The sequence below is a fragment of the Rhododendron vialii genome, chromosome 6a, assembly GCF_030253575.1.
Source record: "Rhododendron vialii isolate Sample 1 chromosome 6a, ASM3025357v1".
Lineage (NCBI taxonomy): Eukaryota > Viridiplantae > Streptophyta > Magnoliopsida > Ericales > Ericaceae > Rhododendron > Rhododendron vialii.
In genome coordinates, this window is record NC_080562.1 from 5,959,681 (window position 1) to 5,975,573 (window position 15,893).

Genomic DNA, 15,893 nt, shown 5'->3' on the forward strand with positions numbered 1-15,893 from the left:
AAGCACATGGAGTGCGGATGCAACAAAGTAAACGTGAGGGGTGTCCGCACATGGACCAAAACCACATGGGTATAAGTGAAGTTTGTCCCCTTATTTTTCATGCAATTTCACCCTCTTTTGAAGAACAACAGGGCGAGGATCCTTCGAAGTTCTTGCATATTCTCTTTAACAAATTTGAAGGTTGAGATTCACTAGCGTCTAGCGCCTATGGCCAAGTGAATCTCAAACTTCCAGTTTGCTACCACAAGCTGTAGTAAGTCTCAACCTTCTAATTTGCCTTTGGAGAAAAAATTTACGCAAGGGATTTTAGTATTGTTGCTTCTTACACAAACAAAAGCTATGTGGCGTCCGAAACTCTTTCTTAAAAGAAAATTGAAAGATCGAGATTTATAGTTGAAACCTTTTCTTTAATTCTTTTTACTCCCTTAAAAATCTAGCTCCGTCCATACACACGCCCCCTTCCATTTTCTGCTAAATTACTTGAAATATCTAGTTTAGGAACCTCAAATTATGACTTAATTTCATTTTACTATGGTCTCCTATAATTGGTGGAAAGCTCACAATTCTGTAAAATGGCTGAAAACGGAATTCTTGAGGTTGACTTTGCAACCATAAATGGTTGGTGGGGCTGGCCGGCTTCTTCTGAGCTGCTTAATCCGAACGGATGCTACCGTAATCTCGTATGGTTCACCAACAAATGCCCACTTTACCATTCTACCCCTGTCCCACCTGAACTTTCCCAATTCCCACTCCTCCCCCATGGCCCATATACGCCCTGTTCTAGAGACAATGAGAGGGGTACATTAGGAAATAATTAATTCCCATTCATTAAAGTATTGGTCGCAACAAAAACATGGCAAAGAAGTAAAGCCTCTGTTTGCCCAAACCCATTTTAATGTCTTGAAAGGAAGGAAATCTAGAGCTAGCAAACTGATAGGTGTCGTTCCCTAAATGGTTAATTACTATTTGGTTTCTTGTCTTTAAATTCTTCTCTGATTTGGCCTCTCTCTTGCCTCTAAACAGCTACAGCCAAACCCCTCCTTAAATATTTTTCAATTCTTCTTCATGACCAAACTAATCACACTCCTATTTGTATATATGCCCACCTACGTTTGAATATCTCTACTGAGGACTTGTGTCGTGAGAAGAAAAAAAAGAAATTAAGATGTCCTTCGTCAAAGCCCTTCCATCCAAGTCTCTGGTTATCAGAATCAACCTTGTTTTCCTTGCTGTGTTTTTTGTCATCTATGCCCTTCTTCTTCTCCAGCCGTCGTCCTCCTACTACCATGAGAGTGCCGCGTCGTTCGTTCGGTGCTCTTTGCGCCAGTGCCATCACAAGGTGAGGTGAGCCACCTCAAGTACTAATTCCAATAAATTTCGAAAATTTGTGTTGTGGGTCACATTTGGAATGAATCTTGTCGATGTTTTGTTTTCTGGGTACATTGCATTGTTTTGTAGAAAGATTCTTGGATTTTCGTTTTCTTGCTAACCCATTTGGTTGAAACTCTGATTTCTTTTCTCTTTTTTTTTTTATTTGATAGGTGGAGAATGGGATTAAGATGAAGGCTGTATTAGAAGAGACTGATAGAGGCAACCACCCTAAGCCCAAGAGGAAAAAGAACAAAACAGAGAATCCCACTTTTTTGAATGAATTCAGCAAGGGGATGAAGATTGCAATGGTGAACATGGACGAAGAGGACACAAGTGAATGGGAAGTCCGCGGGCAAACCGTGCCGGTCCATTTCGAACAAGTCTCCGAGCTGTTCGAATGGCAGCACTTGTTTCCGGAATGGATCGACGAGGAAGAGGAGATCGATGGGCCGTTGTGCCCCGAGATACCAATGCCCGACTTCGAGAACTACGGGTACTTCGACACGGTGGTGGCCAAATTGCCCTGCAATTTCCCACAAGAAGGGTGGGGGAGGGACGTGTTCCGGCTCCAAGTGCATCTGATCGCGGCGAATCTGGCCGTGAAGAGAGGGAAAAGGGGGTGGGGATGGGGGAGTACTGGTGCGAAGATGGTGTTTTTGAGCAAGTGCAGGCCGATGCCGGAGCTGTTCCGGTGCGATGATCTGGTGAAGAGAGAAGGGGAGTGGTGGTGGTTCGAGCCGGAAATGGCTAGGTTGGAGCAGAAGGTTTCGCTGCCGGTTGGGTCCTGCAATTTGGCTTTGCCCCTCTGGGATAAAGGTATGGTTTCCAGTTTCCGTTTGCTTGAAGTCTAGATCATGTGATGGGAAAATTAACAATCTCGTTCTTTTTTTATTTTATGAATTTTCTATAATCGAATGTTCGGGACAATTTGAGCACACATCAACTAATTCAAGCTTTGAAGTTAACGACCGCCGGCAAACCGTTCAAAGTTAACGATCGCACACCTCATTCGTAGTTTAGTTGATAGTAAACACTTGTGTTATACGGATTCGGGTACACTATAATGAGATTATGTATTTAAGTACTAGATTTACGTAATTTTCATTTGAAATATACAGCAATACGTTGAAATATCTGAGACTCATGTCGTATTATTTGTATTTTTTTTATTTTAAACCGACTCTAATCACATCTCTCTATTTCTATGTCCATTTTTCAAAATAGTACTCAATTGTCTCTTTTTCAAAATAGTACTCAATTGTCTCTATCCAAAAATATCATGGGTCTCCAAATTTAGAGACTCAAGTTGATCAAAATAAAAGCGTATCTGTAATGAAAACTTGTAAAAGCATTGCTTATAGAAGAAGTCAAAATGATTCGTAATAATTCTATGTATATATCATACATGTTTTTTTTTTTTTTTTGACATGGTATATCATACATACTCAATATTCGTAATCTGCCATATCTTAACTAGAGCGCATAAAAATCAAAACAAATAAGTCAAAAGATAGGTGCATGAGAGTATAAAGGAAGCATCAATTGCACTTCATTCCATTCAGTTTTCACATGACATCTAGTATACTATGATGTTTTCGCAGGGACATATGTAGTAAACGTTAATGGGCTACTGGCACATAAAATTAACTAGCAAAGTTAAAATTACTAACTACTCTCTTCATTTTAATTTGTTTGTTCACTTTTTAACTTTTAGTTATTCCAAAATATTTGTCTACTTTGAAAGACTAATTGACCAAAAGATGTAGTACAATTCTCCTTTTGACCCTTATTATTGATGGTAGATTAATCTTTTTTCTAAAGTCAAAGGGTAACTTCTGAAAAATTCAGTATATCTAAGCGCAATGATTGTGCTTCTTAGAAAATTGTATTATTGCAATTAGACAAACAAATTTGAACAAAAAGAGCATACATTTTCTTAATCAAGAAAGTCAACAAATATGACAATTTGTATCATATTGTGCATAACATGCGAATACGACACGATTTCACTCACTTGGTAGATTGGTAAATTGGTAGTTTTCACTTCTCGATGAAACAATGCTACGCTAACATTTTTTTTTTTTTTGAACGGCAAAAAATTTTTATTAATCTTGTAAACAGTGTTCTGCACGTTGTTGTGCTCGTTGCAAGCGCTAATAACGACGTTTTCGATTCCAGGAATTGACGAGGTCTACGATCTATCCAAGATCCTAACCGCCGCCCGAAAACCCAACAAGCGCGAAGCCTACGCCACCGTCCTCCACTCCTCCGAGTCCTACATCTGCGGCGCCATAACCCTAGCCCAGAGCCTCCTCCAGTCCGGAACGAACCGCGACCTCATCCTCCTCCTTGACGCCTCCATCTCCGTCCCCAAGCGCTCCGCCCTCACCGCGGCCGGCTGGCAGATCCGCCTCATCACCCGCATCCGCAACCCCAAGGCCGAGAAGGGCTCCTACAACGAGTACAACTACAGCAAGTTCCGGCTCTGGCAGCTCGCCGACTACGACAAGATCATCTTCATCGACGCCGACATCATCGTGCTGCGCAGCCTCGACTTCCTCTTCCACTTCCCCCAGATCTCCGCTGTGGGAAACGACGTCTCCATCTTCAACTCCGGCATCATGGTCATAGAGCCCTCCAACTGCACGTTCGAGTATTTCATGCAGAGGACGAACGACGTGGTTTCGTATAACGGCGGGGACCAGGGGTTCCTGAACGAGGTGTTCGTTTGGTGGCACCGGTTACCGAGGCGGGTCAACTTCTTGAAGAATTTCTGGTCCAACACCTCGAGCGAGACCAATATGAAGAACCAGCTGTTCGGGTCGGACCCTCCGAAGCTGTATTCGATACACTACCTCGGCCTGAAGCCGTGGCAGTGCTATAGGGACTACGATTGCAATTGGGATCTCGGGGAGCAGAGGGTCTACGCGAGCGACGTGGCGCACAGGAGGTGGTGGAGGGTCCATGACCAAATGGAGGACGGGTTGAAGAAGCTTTGCGGGTTGTCGAAGCAGAGGAAGATCGAGTTGGAGTGGGATAGGAAGTTGGCTAGGAAATCGGGTCTGGGCGACGGGCATTGTTGGATCAATGTTACGGATCCGCGGCGGTTTGAATGAGTGGGATTTTTTTGAGATTTTTTGGGTTTTTGTTCTTTCTTTTTTTTTCTTCTGATTTTTTGGTAGATAGGTTTTGCATAGTGTAATTCACATAACTTATGTGTGGATACATAGATATATTAGGATATTTTCACATGGGAAAAGAGTTAACATGAACTTTATATATTTTGTATATTGTATAGAATAACGTGGTTGGTCTTTAAGTTCTGTCACAATTGCATTTAGATGCAATTAGATCTAAGCAAATAAGACGTCAAATCATATTAATACTTCCCCTATCCCCATTCTTTAGTTCTTTTTAAGAGCCCGTGTCACTTTTCAATTGATTATATATATCTTGTAATTTATAATTTTTTAAGTGATTTTGAAAATATCGTTTAAAAGAGTTTATTGAGATCTATCAAAAAAACATTCATATTGCATATAAATAGTAATATCAATTAAAAGTTATAATTAATTTTTTATACAGTTAGGGATAGGACGAGGACAAGAGAATGAGAACGAGGAGAGTATGACGCTAGCAATTTTAGAACTAAGAGAAATTTTAGTAACTCGTGTTTTTGTTAATTTTTTATTTAAGTCCCCGATGCAATCGCTTTTTTGTTTTTAACATAAGGAGTGACTCATGAGAAAATCATAATCTATAAATTGTGCAATCGCTTTCTTAGCGCAAAAAAATAAAAATATAAAATCGAGTGTAATGCTATTTGTAACAAATTCCAAACTAGTAGTATTAAAGAAAATTGTTACCAAATATATGCCGTTTTAAAATGAAATTAAGAAAAACTCTACTGACTACATTGACTAATTATCTGATTAATCATAAATTAATGCTGTAGTTTAATTACCAAGGTGTTTATAAGGAACCCTAATGTGGATTAGGTGGGGATAACAAAAGGTTTACTTAGTCCAAGGATTGGGTGCAAGGCAAGAATCAGGGATGATAGTGTTAGTTGACCAAACCAATTTTAGGTACAACTAATGATGCTTAGATTAAACCTACTGTGGTTTTATCTGACGAATCAGAGCCTTATTATGTTTTTAATTAGAACAAAGTTTAATTTACTGAATGTTCCCTTTGGTATTGAAAAACTTGTACACCAAAAGAAAGCTCTATTTCAGCAATACTGATTGTGTTATGCATTGTCGGTGGAATCTTAAATAAGCTATTTGAACAACATAAACAGAACAAGAGTTGAATTTTAATATTATTGAATGACTCATCACTTCAATGCGGACATCACCTGTCAGTCGTTGGATCGTGTTTTCAATGGTCTGGATCTGCTGGTGGTCGACCACCAGCAGATCCAGACCATTGAAAACACGATCCAACAACTAAGATCACAAACCCACTGCTCATCTCTTTATAGGCTTAAATTTATAAAAAAAAAAATGCGATGTGGTTACTCCAGGCGGATTAATGGGTGTCATGCAAGCAGGTGTGGATCAAGAGAGCCTACGAACTCCCAACAATCCAATGGTACTCTGAACGGCTTGCTCCGACGGGCCCAAATCCGTTCCACAATTAGTCGAGGGAAATCTTAGCGAAAAAGCTTTTCGGAAAGACAAATGTCTGCTTCCACGCTGCTCTAGTTGGTTAGGCTGATCACACTTGAGCATTTGCTCTTGAGAATTTTTGTGACGAGCTCGCCAACCGGAGCGAAGAACAAGCCGAGATTGCCTTTTCGAGAAACCTTCACGCGAATAGGCGCTCCTTTCGAAGATCCTTCGCAATGACTTCATTTAAGACTAGTTATGCAGAGGATTTGGGCCTGACAAAATAAGCCTTCTGGAACCATTGGTTGCCAGAATGTACATTATCGAGCGCCTAAGGCAAACAATCGGAATTAGTATTCCCATCGCCGGCTGCGAATTGTTGTCGCTACCAAAACAAGACATATGATATTCCTGGCAGAAGGTCTAGAGGTTAGTATATGCTAACGCGAAAGGCCGGAGAGCTTGGGAAGGTACGAATTGCGCGATTCATTGGTGGTTGATTCCTGGGGGTTGCATGACTACCAGACAGAGTGTAACATATTTGCTTCATTTTTTAAAAGAAAGATTTCTTTATTTGCTGGAGGCAAAAGAAGAGAATAGACGTTAAAAAAAGGCTTTGATAATATCTACTACCTAATGCCTGTTAGGGATGACAATTGGTCCCGCCCCCGACTAATCATATTTCTACCATAATATAATTATTATCAGTTTACTTAAAATAAAGTATATTTTTATCCCAACATTATTATCATTACATTATACAAAAAATATATTTCTTTATTCTTATATTTTCACCATTACACCTAAATACCACCATGTATATAACTATTTCCTTCCATTTTGTTTTTAGGTTTTTTTTTTTTTCTCTTTTGTTGTGGGGCGGGGAAGGGAAGGGAAAACCCAAGAAATTACCCAGTCGGGTACGAGGCTGTGTGATACTTTTTGGATCAGATTCGGGGCGTGACAAAACCCGTCCCACCATGCCTTGCCCCATTGCCATGCCTACGGTGCTTATATTGTGGTACTGGGCCTACTGGCAATACAGATCCTCTATCGGCCCAACCAATTGTTGCTTTCAAAGACACATGGGCCCATTTCAACAATACTCCTTAAGCTAGTGTTTCGTGACCTTCTATTTTGGCATGAGTGAGTTTATCTTTTATTTTTTTTATTTCAAGAAGGGCAGAAAATGAGTTCACCGAAAATAACAAAAGTTGTTTACTTCTTAAAAGCTCTTGCGGAAATTGGTCATCAATATGCATAAGCATGTGGATGTTGAGTCAGATAAGAATTAAAAAAATTTAAAAGTAGTTACATGACTTAGGTTTTAAAAGTGGTGCATCGGTGGTCATCATTGTAAATACAGGTTCATTAGCCCGGATTTTGCAATTTTATAGATCACGAAAGGTTCAATTCTTGCGAAGGAAAATCGTTGTATTGTCTGTTTATCCTTGATTAAATGTGCAAAAAGATGATTGATGGATGCAATAGTAAGATCTTTTTTTTTTGATCCGCAATATAGTAAGATCTCGATTTTTGCATAAATTGTGATAAATTTCCTGATAATATAATCTCACTTATGAAATATTTTCATTAATATTTTTTGACTTCAGGCATTTCGCATTTTCAATACAATTCCAGTCCGTTAAAACGACAATGGTAACTCATTCAAAAAAATTAAACAAATAACGAGGAATAGGATTCAAAAGACCTAGCAATTAAATGATCAAGAATCAGAAGTCCAAGTATCCAATATATGGTTTGTCTTCTAATATATGGTTTGTTATAAGTAGATTCAACAATAATTGAACAATTAAATATAGCCATAAATAAATGGTGCAATAAAGCGATGATTTTTAGAGAGAGAAAGTAGTGAAACATATTGAGTGATCTTTTTTTGTTCTCTCTCCACTCATTAGAGTGGTTGGTTTGATAATGTCAAAATATTAGACGACACTAGTCTTGCTTCTTTAGTGGGAAATTGGGAATATGACAAAACATGATTTCAGAAGAGATAGAGAGAAGGCTTCAAAAATCCAAGTGCACGTGACCCCCTCGTCCTATGCTAGAGTTGTCCCTATACATGTAAAAATTGTTTTTTGGTGCTCTTCATACGGGGCTTATTTTGGGCCAATAAAGTGATTTAAATTATTGTTCATTTTTCTTAACTCGATCAATGAATTTGATATATGTGTGAAATATATATATATGTTGAGTGAATGTCAACAATTTTATCAACAATTCATACATTTTATTGAACATCTAACGGCTGCTAAAATCAAAATATTAATTTGGAGAAGCAGAATACTACCTGAATGAGAAACGAAAAAGACAATTAGAAGGTAACCGGAGACTCTCTCTTTAGAACTTTCCAGCCCTAGCCGCCTCTCTCCTTCCCTCCCTTCCCCTAGGGTTTCCACCCTATGATGGGCGGCGAGAGGGGGGGCATTCTCCGTTAATGTTTCTTCTGCCTCCCCTTTTACATCTCCATCGACCTCCTTCGCCGTCCTCTTTTCACCACCTTCTCTCTATCTTGCCTCCCTCTGGTCACATCTATCTGTACTATCTACATTTACTAAAATATGTGTAGTCCACGTGATGCTTCCTCTATTTTTCCAAGAATTTGGGAAAAAAAAATCAAGTAATTAATACCACGGCGCCACCTTCATCTTCATTTTTCCAATCACACTCTCCTCTTCCTCCTCAATTAATCTACCCTTTTCTTTCTTCTTTTTTATTCTTTTCTAGTAAAGACTATTGACCATCATTAAAATTAAATTGTACCTAGATTTTCCAATCACAATCATATATAATGATTAAGGTCTGCATAATGGAACAATTAAAGTTTGTTCTTCCTATTATATTATCCTACTATGTTAATGTGGCACAAAAGTATGAGTGAGAGAAAGCTAAAGAATATATATACACACACACCACCCAACTCCCAATTAAAATGAAACAAGAATTATCAATTTATACACAGTTTAGTGCAAGCAAACGGAATAAATTTGTCCGTATATATCGATTTCTAATTGATAAAAAATTTCAACTTAACATTTTAAATAATGTTCAGATAAAAATATTAGGTTAATTGAACATTAGTAAGGACTCGATCGACATTCGATCTGAGTTTTTTCATAGAGTAACATAACAGGCTAAAACACGCATGCCTCAAATTTTCATATGGATCGGTGAATTTCAAGAATCATTTACTGTTACACGACAAATCCACAAGACTACCCTGAGTCACATAAACTTGCTATCTCAATCCTCATTCGCGAGAGCGAGAATTGCGAACGAGGATTGAGAGAGAGAGATTTACGTGACTAATCTTGGACTCGTTCACGCGCCACCATTCGAACACAGAGACTTGCTTTTACTGGACGGGGATATGATATTAGGAAAATTCTAAAATCAGCCCAATGGGCTGACAATAATGAGTGTGTGAATGTGTATTAAAAAGTGTATAAAGTATACAGAAATACGTGTTTTTCTTGTTTTTTAGTGTGTTTATTGTCAGCCCAGTAGACTGACAATAGCAAGACCGATGATATTATTACAGTTTGTTAACAATAATGTTACATACACAATAATTCAAACACAACATCAAATATAATCTCCCTCACATACATGGACCTTTTGGTTTGCTAATGACGGTGGATTTTTATTTTGGGCCATCCATTATGTAGAGAGAGAAAACGGTGAGAGAGAGAGAGAGAGAGAGAGAGAGAGAGAGAGACGAGAGCCCGAAGCTGAGGAGAGGTGTTCTAGGTCGCAGTCGCACGTTTGACTTGTGGTCTGAAATACTACTATTACTAACAGAAAGCAAAATGAAAACGTGTCCGTAAAATCCACCGAAAATTTTCGGAGATGAACTAAAAAGTAGTAGTAGTAGCAAGGAAAAACGCACAGAATTTTCCGACAAATCTCATCTTGAATACGGTGGATCTGGTCCGTGAGAAAGAGGTAGGCTCCACTCACGTGTTTCTCTCTCTCTCTCTCTCTCTCTCTCTCTCTCTCTCTTTGTGCTAAATTTAGCGGTGGACTATTATTAGCCTTTTGATTTTGAAGCTAATCATGATAAACCTATTCTAATAGTAATCTCTCTCTCCTCTCTGCTTTTTTTTTTGATCTCCGGAGATAATTAATAGCGTCTCCGATTCACTTCCTCTGTTTCGTTTCTGGAATTTCCAGGTACCCTCTCTCTCTCTCTCTCTCTCTCTCTCTCTCTCTCACACACACACACACACAGAAACACACACGCACAAACACATTTGTTGATTGTTTTGTGATTAATTAGCTGAGCTTGATTTATCTCGAATTAATTCGTCATTAATTGATGATTAGTGCTTTAATCCGCGGCTTTTTGGATGTGCTTTTGCCTTTTTTTATGGAGGATATTATGTTTGCCAATACGGATTCTTGTATACCAAAGGATAAGTATATGCGTTCGTGTGTATGTTGTTTCTGTATCTGTTTATGCCTTGTTTGGATGCTGGAAAACATAAGGAAATTGGGTTTTTTTGAAAAGTCAATATAATCTTAGGTTGTCATGAAATTCCAGGTTTTTAATGGTTTTGCTTGAGTTTCAGCATGAAAACGGCTGTTATGTGAAGTTTTGATTACTAAATTATTCCTATTTGAAACTCTGATGTCATTTCAAGATTAAGGAAAACAATTTGCAGATACAATCAAACTTCCCCCAAAGGGAAGGAAAGGTTGAAATTTTCCAAACAAATTTGAATTTATTATTTCCGAGAAAATGGTTTAATATGGTTAGGATGAAATTAGAAGGTTTACCATCATATGGGAATCTACATAATAGAATTCTCAAGTCGCTCCTCTCTTCTTTTTTTCTCACTTTGTTTCGCGAAGAAACTAAGACGTGCATCTTTTTCAAAGATATGCGATGTGTATCTTTTGGGTCTCAAGTAGTGGCTGTTATGAATTACGATAGTGTGTTTAATCTCACAACTTAGTGGGAAATTTTGGTAGTCAACTTCGGAACATGAAATCGACATGCATCTATTTGGATTGGGGTGATGTGATCCTTAGGGAGTGCAATTGATTGGTATGATGAGATATTGAATCGTCGTCTTGCCTGGCTAAGTTAGACATGGAGACTCTTTTATCTCGACAATCATTAGGGCTCGGCCGTCGATTTCTTTTTGTTTGGTAAGAGAGCTAGATTCTATTATAAGAATTGAGATTTGGGAGGAAGTAGAAATGATCGCGAATGCTTACTGATTAGGTCGCGCTGATTAATGTTATATAGAGTACGAACCAAGAAGGCAAATCAAAACCCGAAATGGATGCTACTGTTGGATTTGAAAACTAAATGAAATCGGAAAGCATCTATTGTTGGATTCTTGAAAATTTTGGTTAGTTCGCTTCAAAACAGGAAATCCGTATGCATCTATTTTTAATAGGGTGATGTGATCCTTAGGGAGAGCAATTGATTGGTCTAACTGAGATATATTAAAGTTAAACCACCATCTTCCTTGCTATATTAGCCATGAGAACTTTTTCCTTCTTTTTCTTTATGCTGGTTGGACTTATGATTCACAAGGAGACTCTTTTATCTCAACAATAAGGATATGACCGAGCATCCATATCTTTTGGTTTGATAAGAGAGCAGGATTCTATTGTATATAGTTGAGTTTTAAGAAGTTCTGAAGTTGTAGAAACGAACACCGATGCTTACCAATTAGGTTACACTGTAACTGGATGATATTGTATAGAGTATGGAGACCAAGAAGGTAAATTGTATCCAAAAGGGATGTTATTACTGGATTTGGCAACTACATGAGAAACAGTTCTGATGTGATGATCTATAAAGTGATTGAATATTTAGTTTATTACTTTGGGAAAATACATGATACAGAAAGAAAGCAATAGTGACCTTGTGGATCTGCATCAGGATGCTTATGAACTTCATCAAAGAACCAATGCAATGGCTTCCACCTTGGAACTGAGAAAGTATCTTTTATCTCAGGAGTAGTCCTATTTGTTTCATTGTTCACCTTGAAGAAGTCTAGACTATAGTGCTTGTCCAAAAGAAATAAACAAGTTCTGCATGAAGAATTTGCTGTTTAAGTTCTTTTTTTCAGGTTAATTTTCAGTTTTCTCGTGCAACCAGAGATTAATTTGCTTCTCACCTTCTTCAGACTGTGGTTGAGCCATACTTTCCCCCCTTTTTTTCCCAGACAGGAAGCTTAGTTTTGTATTTTTCTTTTTCTAATTTGGTTCTTATAACATGTGCTCTGTCAGATACCTACTTGGCTGTCATTAGCAGTTAGCACTTTATCGTAATGGAGGATGTGAAAAAGGCTGGAGATAATTTTCCCCTGGAATCCGCTGTACCTTCACAATTACCTTCCCAGAACAAGGATGATAATCAAGTCCCAACTAAGTTAACTAACCAACATACTAATGAACAAGCGGAAGCCGACACTAAGGGATTGGTGATGAATGGTTCTACATCAATGTTACAAGATGAAACAGGAGAGGCTGTGATGGAAGATACAGCCAAAGTCGAGCAAACTGCTTCAATTCCGACAGACAAGCCTCCGGGGACATTGGATTCTCAAAAAGAGGAAACAGAAGCGAAACCAGACACATTAGACCCACAAAAAGAAGGAAATGTAAATAGTATCAGTGAATCCATTCCATCCTGTACTTCAGAAGCAAAACCAGATGATTCTTTGCAGGAGCAATCTGAAGTAGTATCATCACATCAGGCTGCTTTTAAAACGGCAGATCCCATTGACGCTTCTAAACGTCTTAAGAAGGTTGTCACCAACAGAGGTCAGATTGATACAGCAGCACCTTTTGAATCTGTTAAAGCGGCTGTTTCCATGTTTGGGGGAATCGTGGATTGGAAGGCGCATAGAGTCCAGACAGTTGAGGTACTTTTGTCTACCTACTTTGTTCTTTCTTTTATTTGTCCTGCTGCCTGTACTAATTTTTTCACCATGTTTGGGCAACTTACAATGAGTGAAATTCTCACATCATTTCAAGTTCCAGCTGTATTTCACTACAACTTCGTTTCCATTTCTGTAGCAGGCCAGCAGCCAAGGAGCAAAGAGTAAATATCTTTTTCTTAGGGTTTTTTCTATAGATTTAATTTTTGCTCCAGTGCTACCTCTTCTGGTGTTGTCTTTTAAGGATTTCTTAAACTAGAAAAAGAAACTTGAATATGCTTTTCCTTTTGGCTTGCTTCCAAAGATTGTACTTGGTTCATCATTTTGTTCGTTACTACCACTGCATTGTACAAGATGGTGTTTCAGACCCAGTTTTCCACAATATTTTCTGGAAAACAGTTCCAGTGAAAATTTTGGAGCTTATTTGTGAGGATTTTTTTATTTTTTATTTTTTTGGAAAAGAAGAAATTTTGAGAAAACCAAATTAGATGTGTTCAATATCCCTAAAACCATTTTTGCCCAGACAAAAACAAAACACAAACTATGAGCATCTGCGTTTTCAAAAACAGTATGCACCAAATAAGTTGTCTTTTTCAGAAATAACACAAAAAGTTACTATGCTGGCCTATGCAGAGGCGCAAGCTTATAGAAGAAGAACTGGAGAAAACACAGGAAGATATCCCAATGTATAAAGTACAGTCCCAGGCAGCTGAAGATGCAAAATATCAAGTGTTGAACGAGCTGGAGAGCACTAAGAGACTCATCGAAGAATTGAAACTCAACCTCGAACGAGCACAAACCCAAGAGCAACAAGCCAAACAGGACTCCGAACTAGCAAAACTCCGGGCTGAAGAGATGGAGCAAGGGATCGCTGATGATGCCAGCGTGGCGGCGAAGGCCCAGCTCGAGGTGGCCCGGGCCCGCCACATGGCTGCCGTTTCAGAGCTCAAATCTGTAAAAGACGAATTGGAACAACTCCGCAAAGATTACGCATTATTGGTGAATGAGAAAAATCTAGCTGTCAAAAGAGCAGAGGAGGCTGTTTCTGCTTCCAAAGAAGTTGAGAGAACAGTAGAGGAACTGACAATCGAACTGATAGCCACTAAGGAATCATTGGAATCAGCCCACGCGGCCCATTTGGAGGCGGAGGAGCATAGGATTGGAGCTGTTATGGCAAGAGAGCAAGATAGTCTCAATTGGGAAAAGGAATTGAAGCTAGCAGAAGAGGAGCTAGAGAGACTAAACAAGCAGATTTTGTCATCAAAGGATCTCAAATCAAAACTAGACACTGCTTCGGCATTGCTCATGGAATTAAAAGCAGAATTAGCAGCTTATATGGAATCAAAACTGAAACAGGAAACTGGCATAGGGGAGTTAGAAGGATCGGAGGAGAAAACCCACAGTGGCATACAAGCAGCGGTTGGCTCAGTGAAGAAGGAACTTGAAGAAGTGAGACTCAAAATAGAGAAAGCCACTGAGGAAGTAAAATTCTTGAAGGTGGCCACCACATCATTGAAATTGGAGCTGGAGGAGGAAAAGTCGGCACTTGCCTCCATGAATCAGAGGGAAGGGATGGCAGAGGTGGCAGTTGCATCTCTAGAGTCGGAGCTGAGCAGGGTTAAGTCGGAGATTGCCATAGTCCAGATGAGAGAGAAGGAATGGAGAGAGAAGATGGTGGAGCTGCCGAAGCAACTACACGAGGCAGCTCATGAAGCAGATGAAGCCAAGTCGATGGCCCAAGCGGCCCGCGAGGAATTGCGAAAGGCGAAGGAAGAAGCAGAGCAAGCAAAGGCGGGAGCAAGTACTGTAGAGAGTAGACTACTGGCAGCAAGAAAGGAGATAGAGGCGGCAAAGGCGGCAGAGAAGCTGGCGTTGGCAGCAATCAATGCTTTGAAGGAGAGTGAATCAGCTCAAACCTCCACCAACAATGTTGATTCCCCTCCTGGAGTCACGCTGTCTCTGGAGGAGTACTATGAGCTTAGCAAACGAGCTCATGACGCGGAGGAGCAGGCTAATATTAGGGTGACTACCGCAGTCTCTGAAATTGATATCGCCAAGGAATCTGAGTTGAGAAGCTTGAAAAGGTTGGAGGAAGTGAACGATGAGATGGCAGCGCAAAAGGAGGCGCTTCAAAAGGCGTTGCAGAAGGCTGAGAAGGCACAGGAAGGGAAGTTGGGGGTAGAACAAGAATTGAGAAAGTGGAGGGCGGAGCACGAACAAAGGCGAAAAGCGGGTGAAGCGGTTCGTGGGGTAGTAAACACGATAAATCCGAATAAGAGCAGCTTTGAGGAGAGAAAAGAAACTAAAAGCTTTGTACAAGTGCCAGATTCTGCTGTACCACCAGTTTATCAGAGATTGAGCCCAAAGGCATATGTGCCCGGAAGTAACACTGAAACTGAATCGTCTCCAGAAGTTAAGATGGTGAAGAAGAAGAAAAGGTCGTTCTTCCCTCGGATTTTCATGTTCCTGGCAAAAAGGAAAGCGCAGCAACCGAAGTCAATGTAATCTTCCACGTCGGTATTGTGTTCGGCCTTTTCTTTATTTTTCTTGGCAGTGAAATAGAAAATTGAATACATTCTGAAAGGTTTTCTCTGTTGTAAATGTTGGGTTTTCAGTTCTGTATAATAAGCTTATATCATTATATTCTTCATGGAGGGTCTGCAAGGATTTAATAAGTTTGATTTTTGTGCTTGATCTGGGAAAGAGAGAGAGAATGGGGTGGTTTTGTTATGTATCTATCTTTTGTAACACTCAAAACATTACTCCTGTTGTTTTTGTATGTGATTCTTGCAAAGCTTGATGTAAATAAAGAATTTGACTTCTCTGGGATCATTTGTTTGTGCACTGTTGTGAAGAAATCGAATGACAATTTTCTTGTTTCAACTAGTTAGGTGGAAACGAGAAGTTTTAGTCTTGTCGGCCTTTAGACTTCAGACCGCATTTAGTTACCGAATTAGATATGACCGGATAACCTGATTCTGGGTTA

At 39.4% G+C, this 15,893-nt stretch overlaps 2 protein-coding genes across 4 annotated transcripts; both read left to right on the forward strand.

The window, feature by feature from the left end:
- Window positions 1–1,016: 1,016 nt before the first annotated feature.
- On the forward strand, window positions 1,017–4,765 carry LOC131331197 (UDP-glucuronate:xylan alpha-glucuronosyltransferase 2). The gene is made up of 3 exons (XM_058365079.1): window positions 1,017–1,339; window positions 1,542–2,187; window positions 3,550–4,765. Exons 1-3 carry the CDS (start codon window positions 1,166–1,168, stop codon window positions 4,485–4,487), a joined length of 1,758 nt encoding a protein of 585 aa, XP_058221062.1. The 5' UTR covers window positions 1,017–1,165; the 3' UTR covers window positions 4,488–4,765.
- Window positions 4,766–9,642: 4,877 nt separating this feature from the next.
- LOC131331195 (protein WEAK CHLOROPLAST MOVEMENT UNDER BLUE LIGHT 1-like) lies at window positions 9,643–15,739 on the forward strand. Of its 3 annotated transcripts, XM_058365077.1 has the most exons (4): window positions 9,656–9,950; window positions 10,125–10,178; window positions 12,255–12,892; window positions 13,541–15,739. In XM_058365077.1, exons 3-4 carry the CDS (start codon window positions 12,296–12,298, stop codon window positions 15,410–15,412), a joined length of 2,469 nt encoding a protein of 822 aa, XP_058221060.1. In that variant the 5' UTR covers window positions 9,656–9,950; window positions 10,125–10,178; window positions 12,255–12,295; the 3' UTR covers window positions 15,413–15,739. The 3 variants fall into 3 exon arrangements, with proteins under 3 accessions (XP_058221059.1, XP_058221060.1, XP_058221057.1); XM_058365076.1 differs by lacking the exon at window positions 10,125–10,178 and having other exon boundaries at window positions 9,643–9,950; XM_058365074.1 differs by having other exon boundaries at window positions 9,695–10,178.
- Window positions 15,740–15,893: the final 154 nt, after the last annotated feature.

Coding starts and splice junctions, on each gene's coding strand:
- LOC131331197 (XM_058365079.1), top strand. CDS start 1,166: ATGTCCTTCGTCAAAGCCCTTCCATCCAAGTCTCTGGTTATCAGAATC. Junction 1,340..1,541: donor TGCGCCAGTGCCATCACAAG/GTGAGGTGAGCC, acceptor TTTATTTGATAG/GTGGAGAATGGGATTAAGAT. Junction 2,188..3,549: donor TTTGCCCCTCTGGGATAAAG/GTATGGTTTCCA, acceptor TTTCGATTCCAG/GAATTGACGAGGTCTACGAT.
- LOC131331195 (XM_058365076.1), top strand. CDS start 12,296: ATGGAGGATGTGAAAAAGGCTGGAGATAATTTTCCCCTGGAATCCGCT. Junction 12,893..13,540: donor ATAGAGTCCAGACAGTTGAG/GTACTTTTGTCT, acceptor TGGCCTATGCAG/AGGCGCAAGCTTATAGAAGA.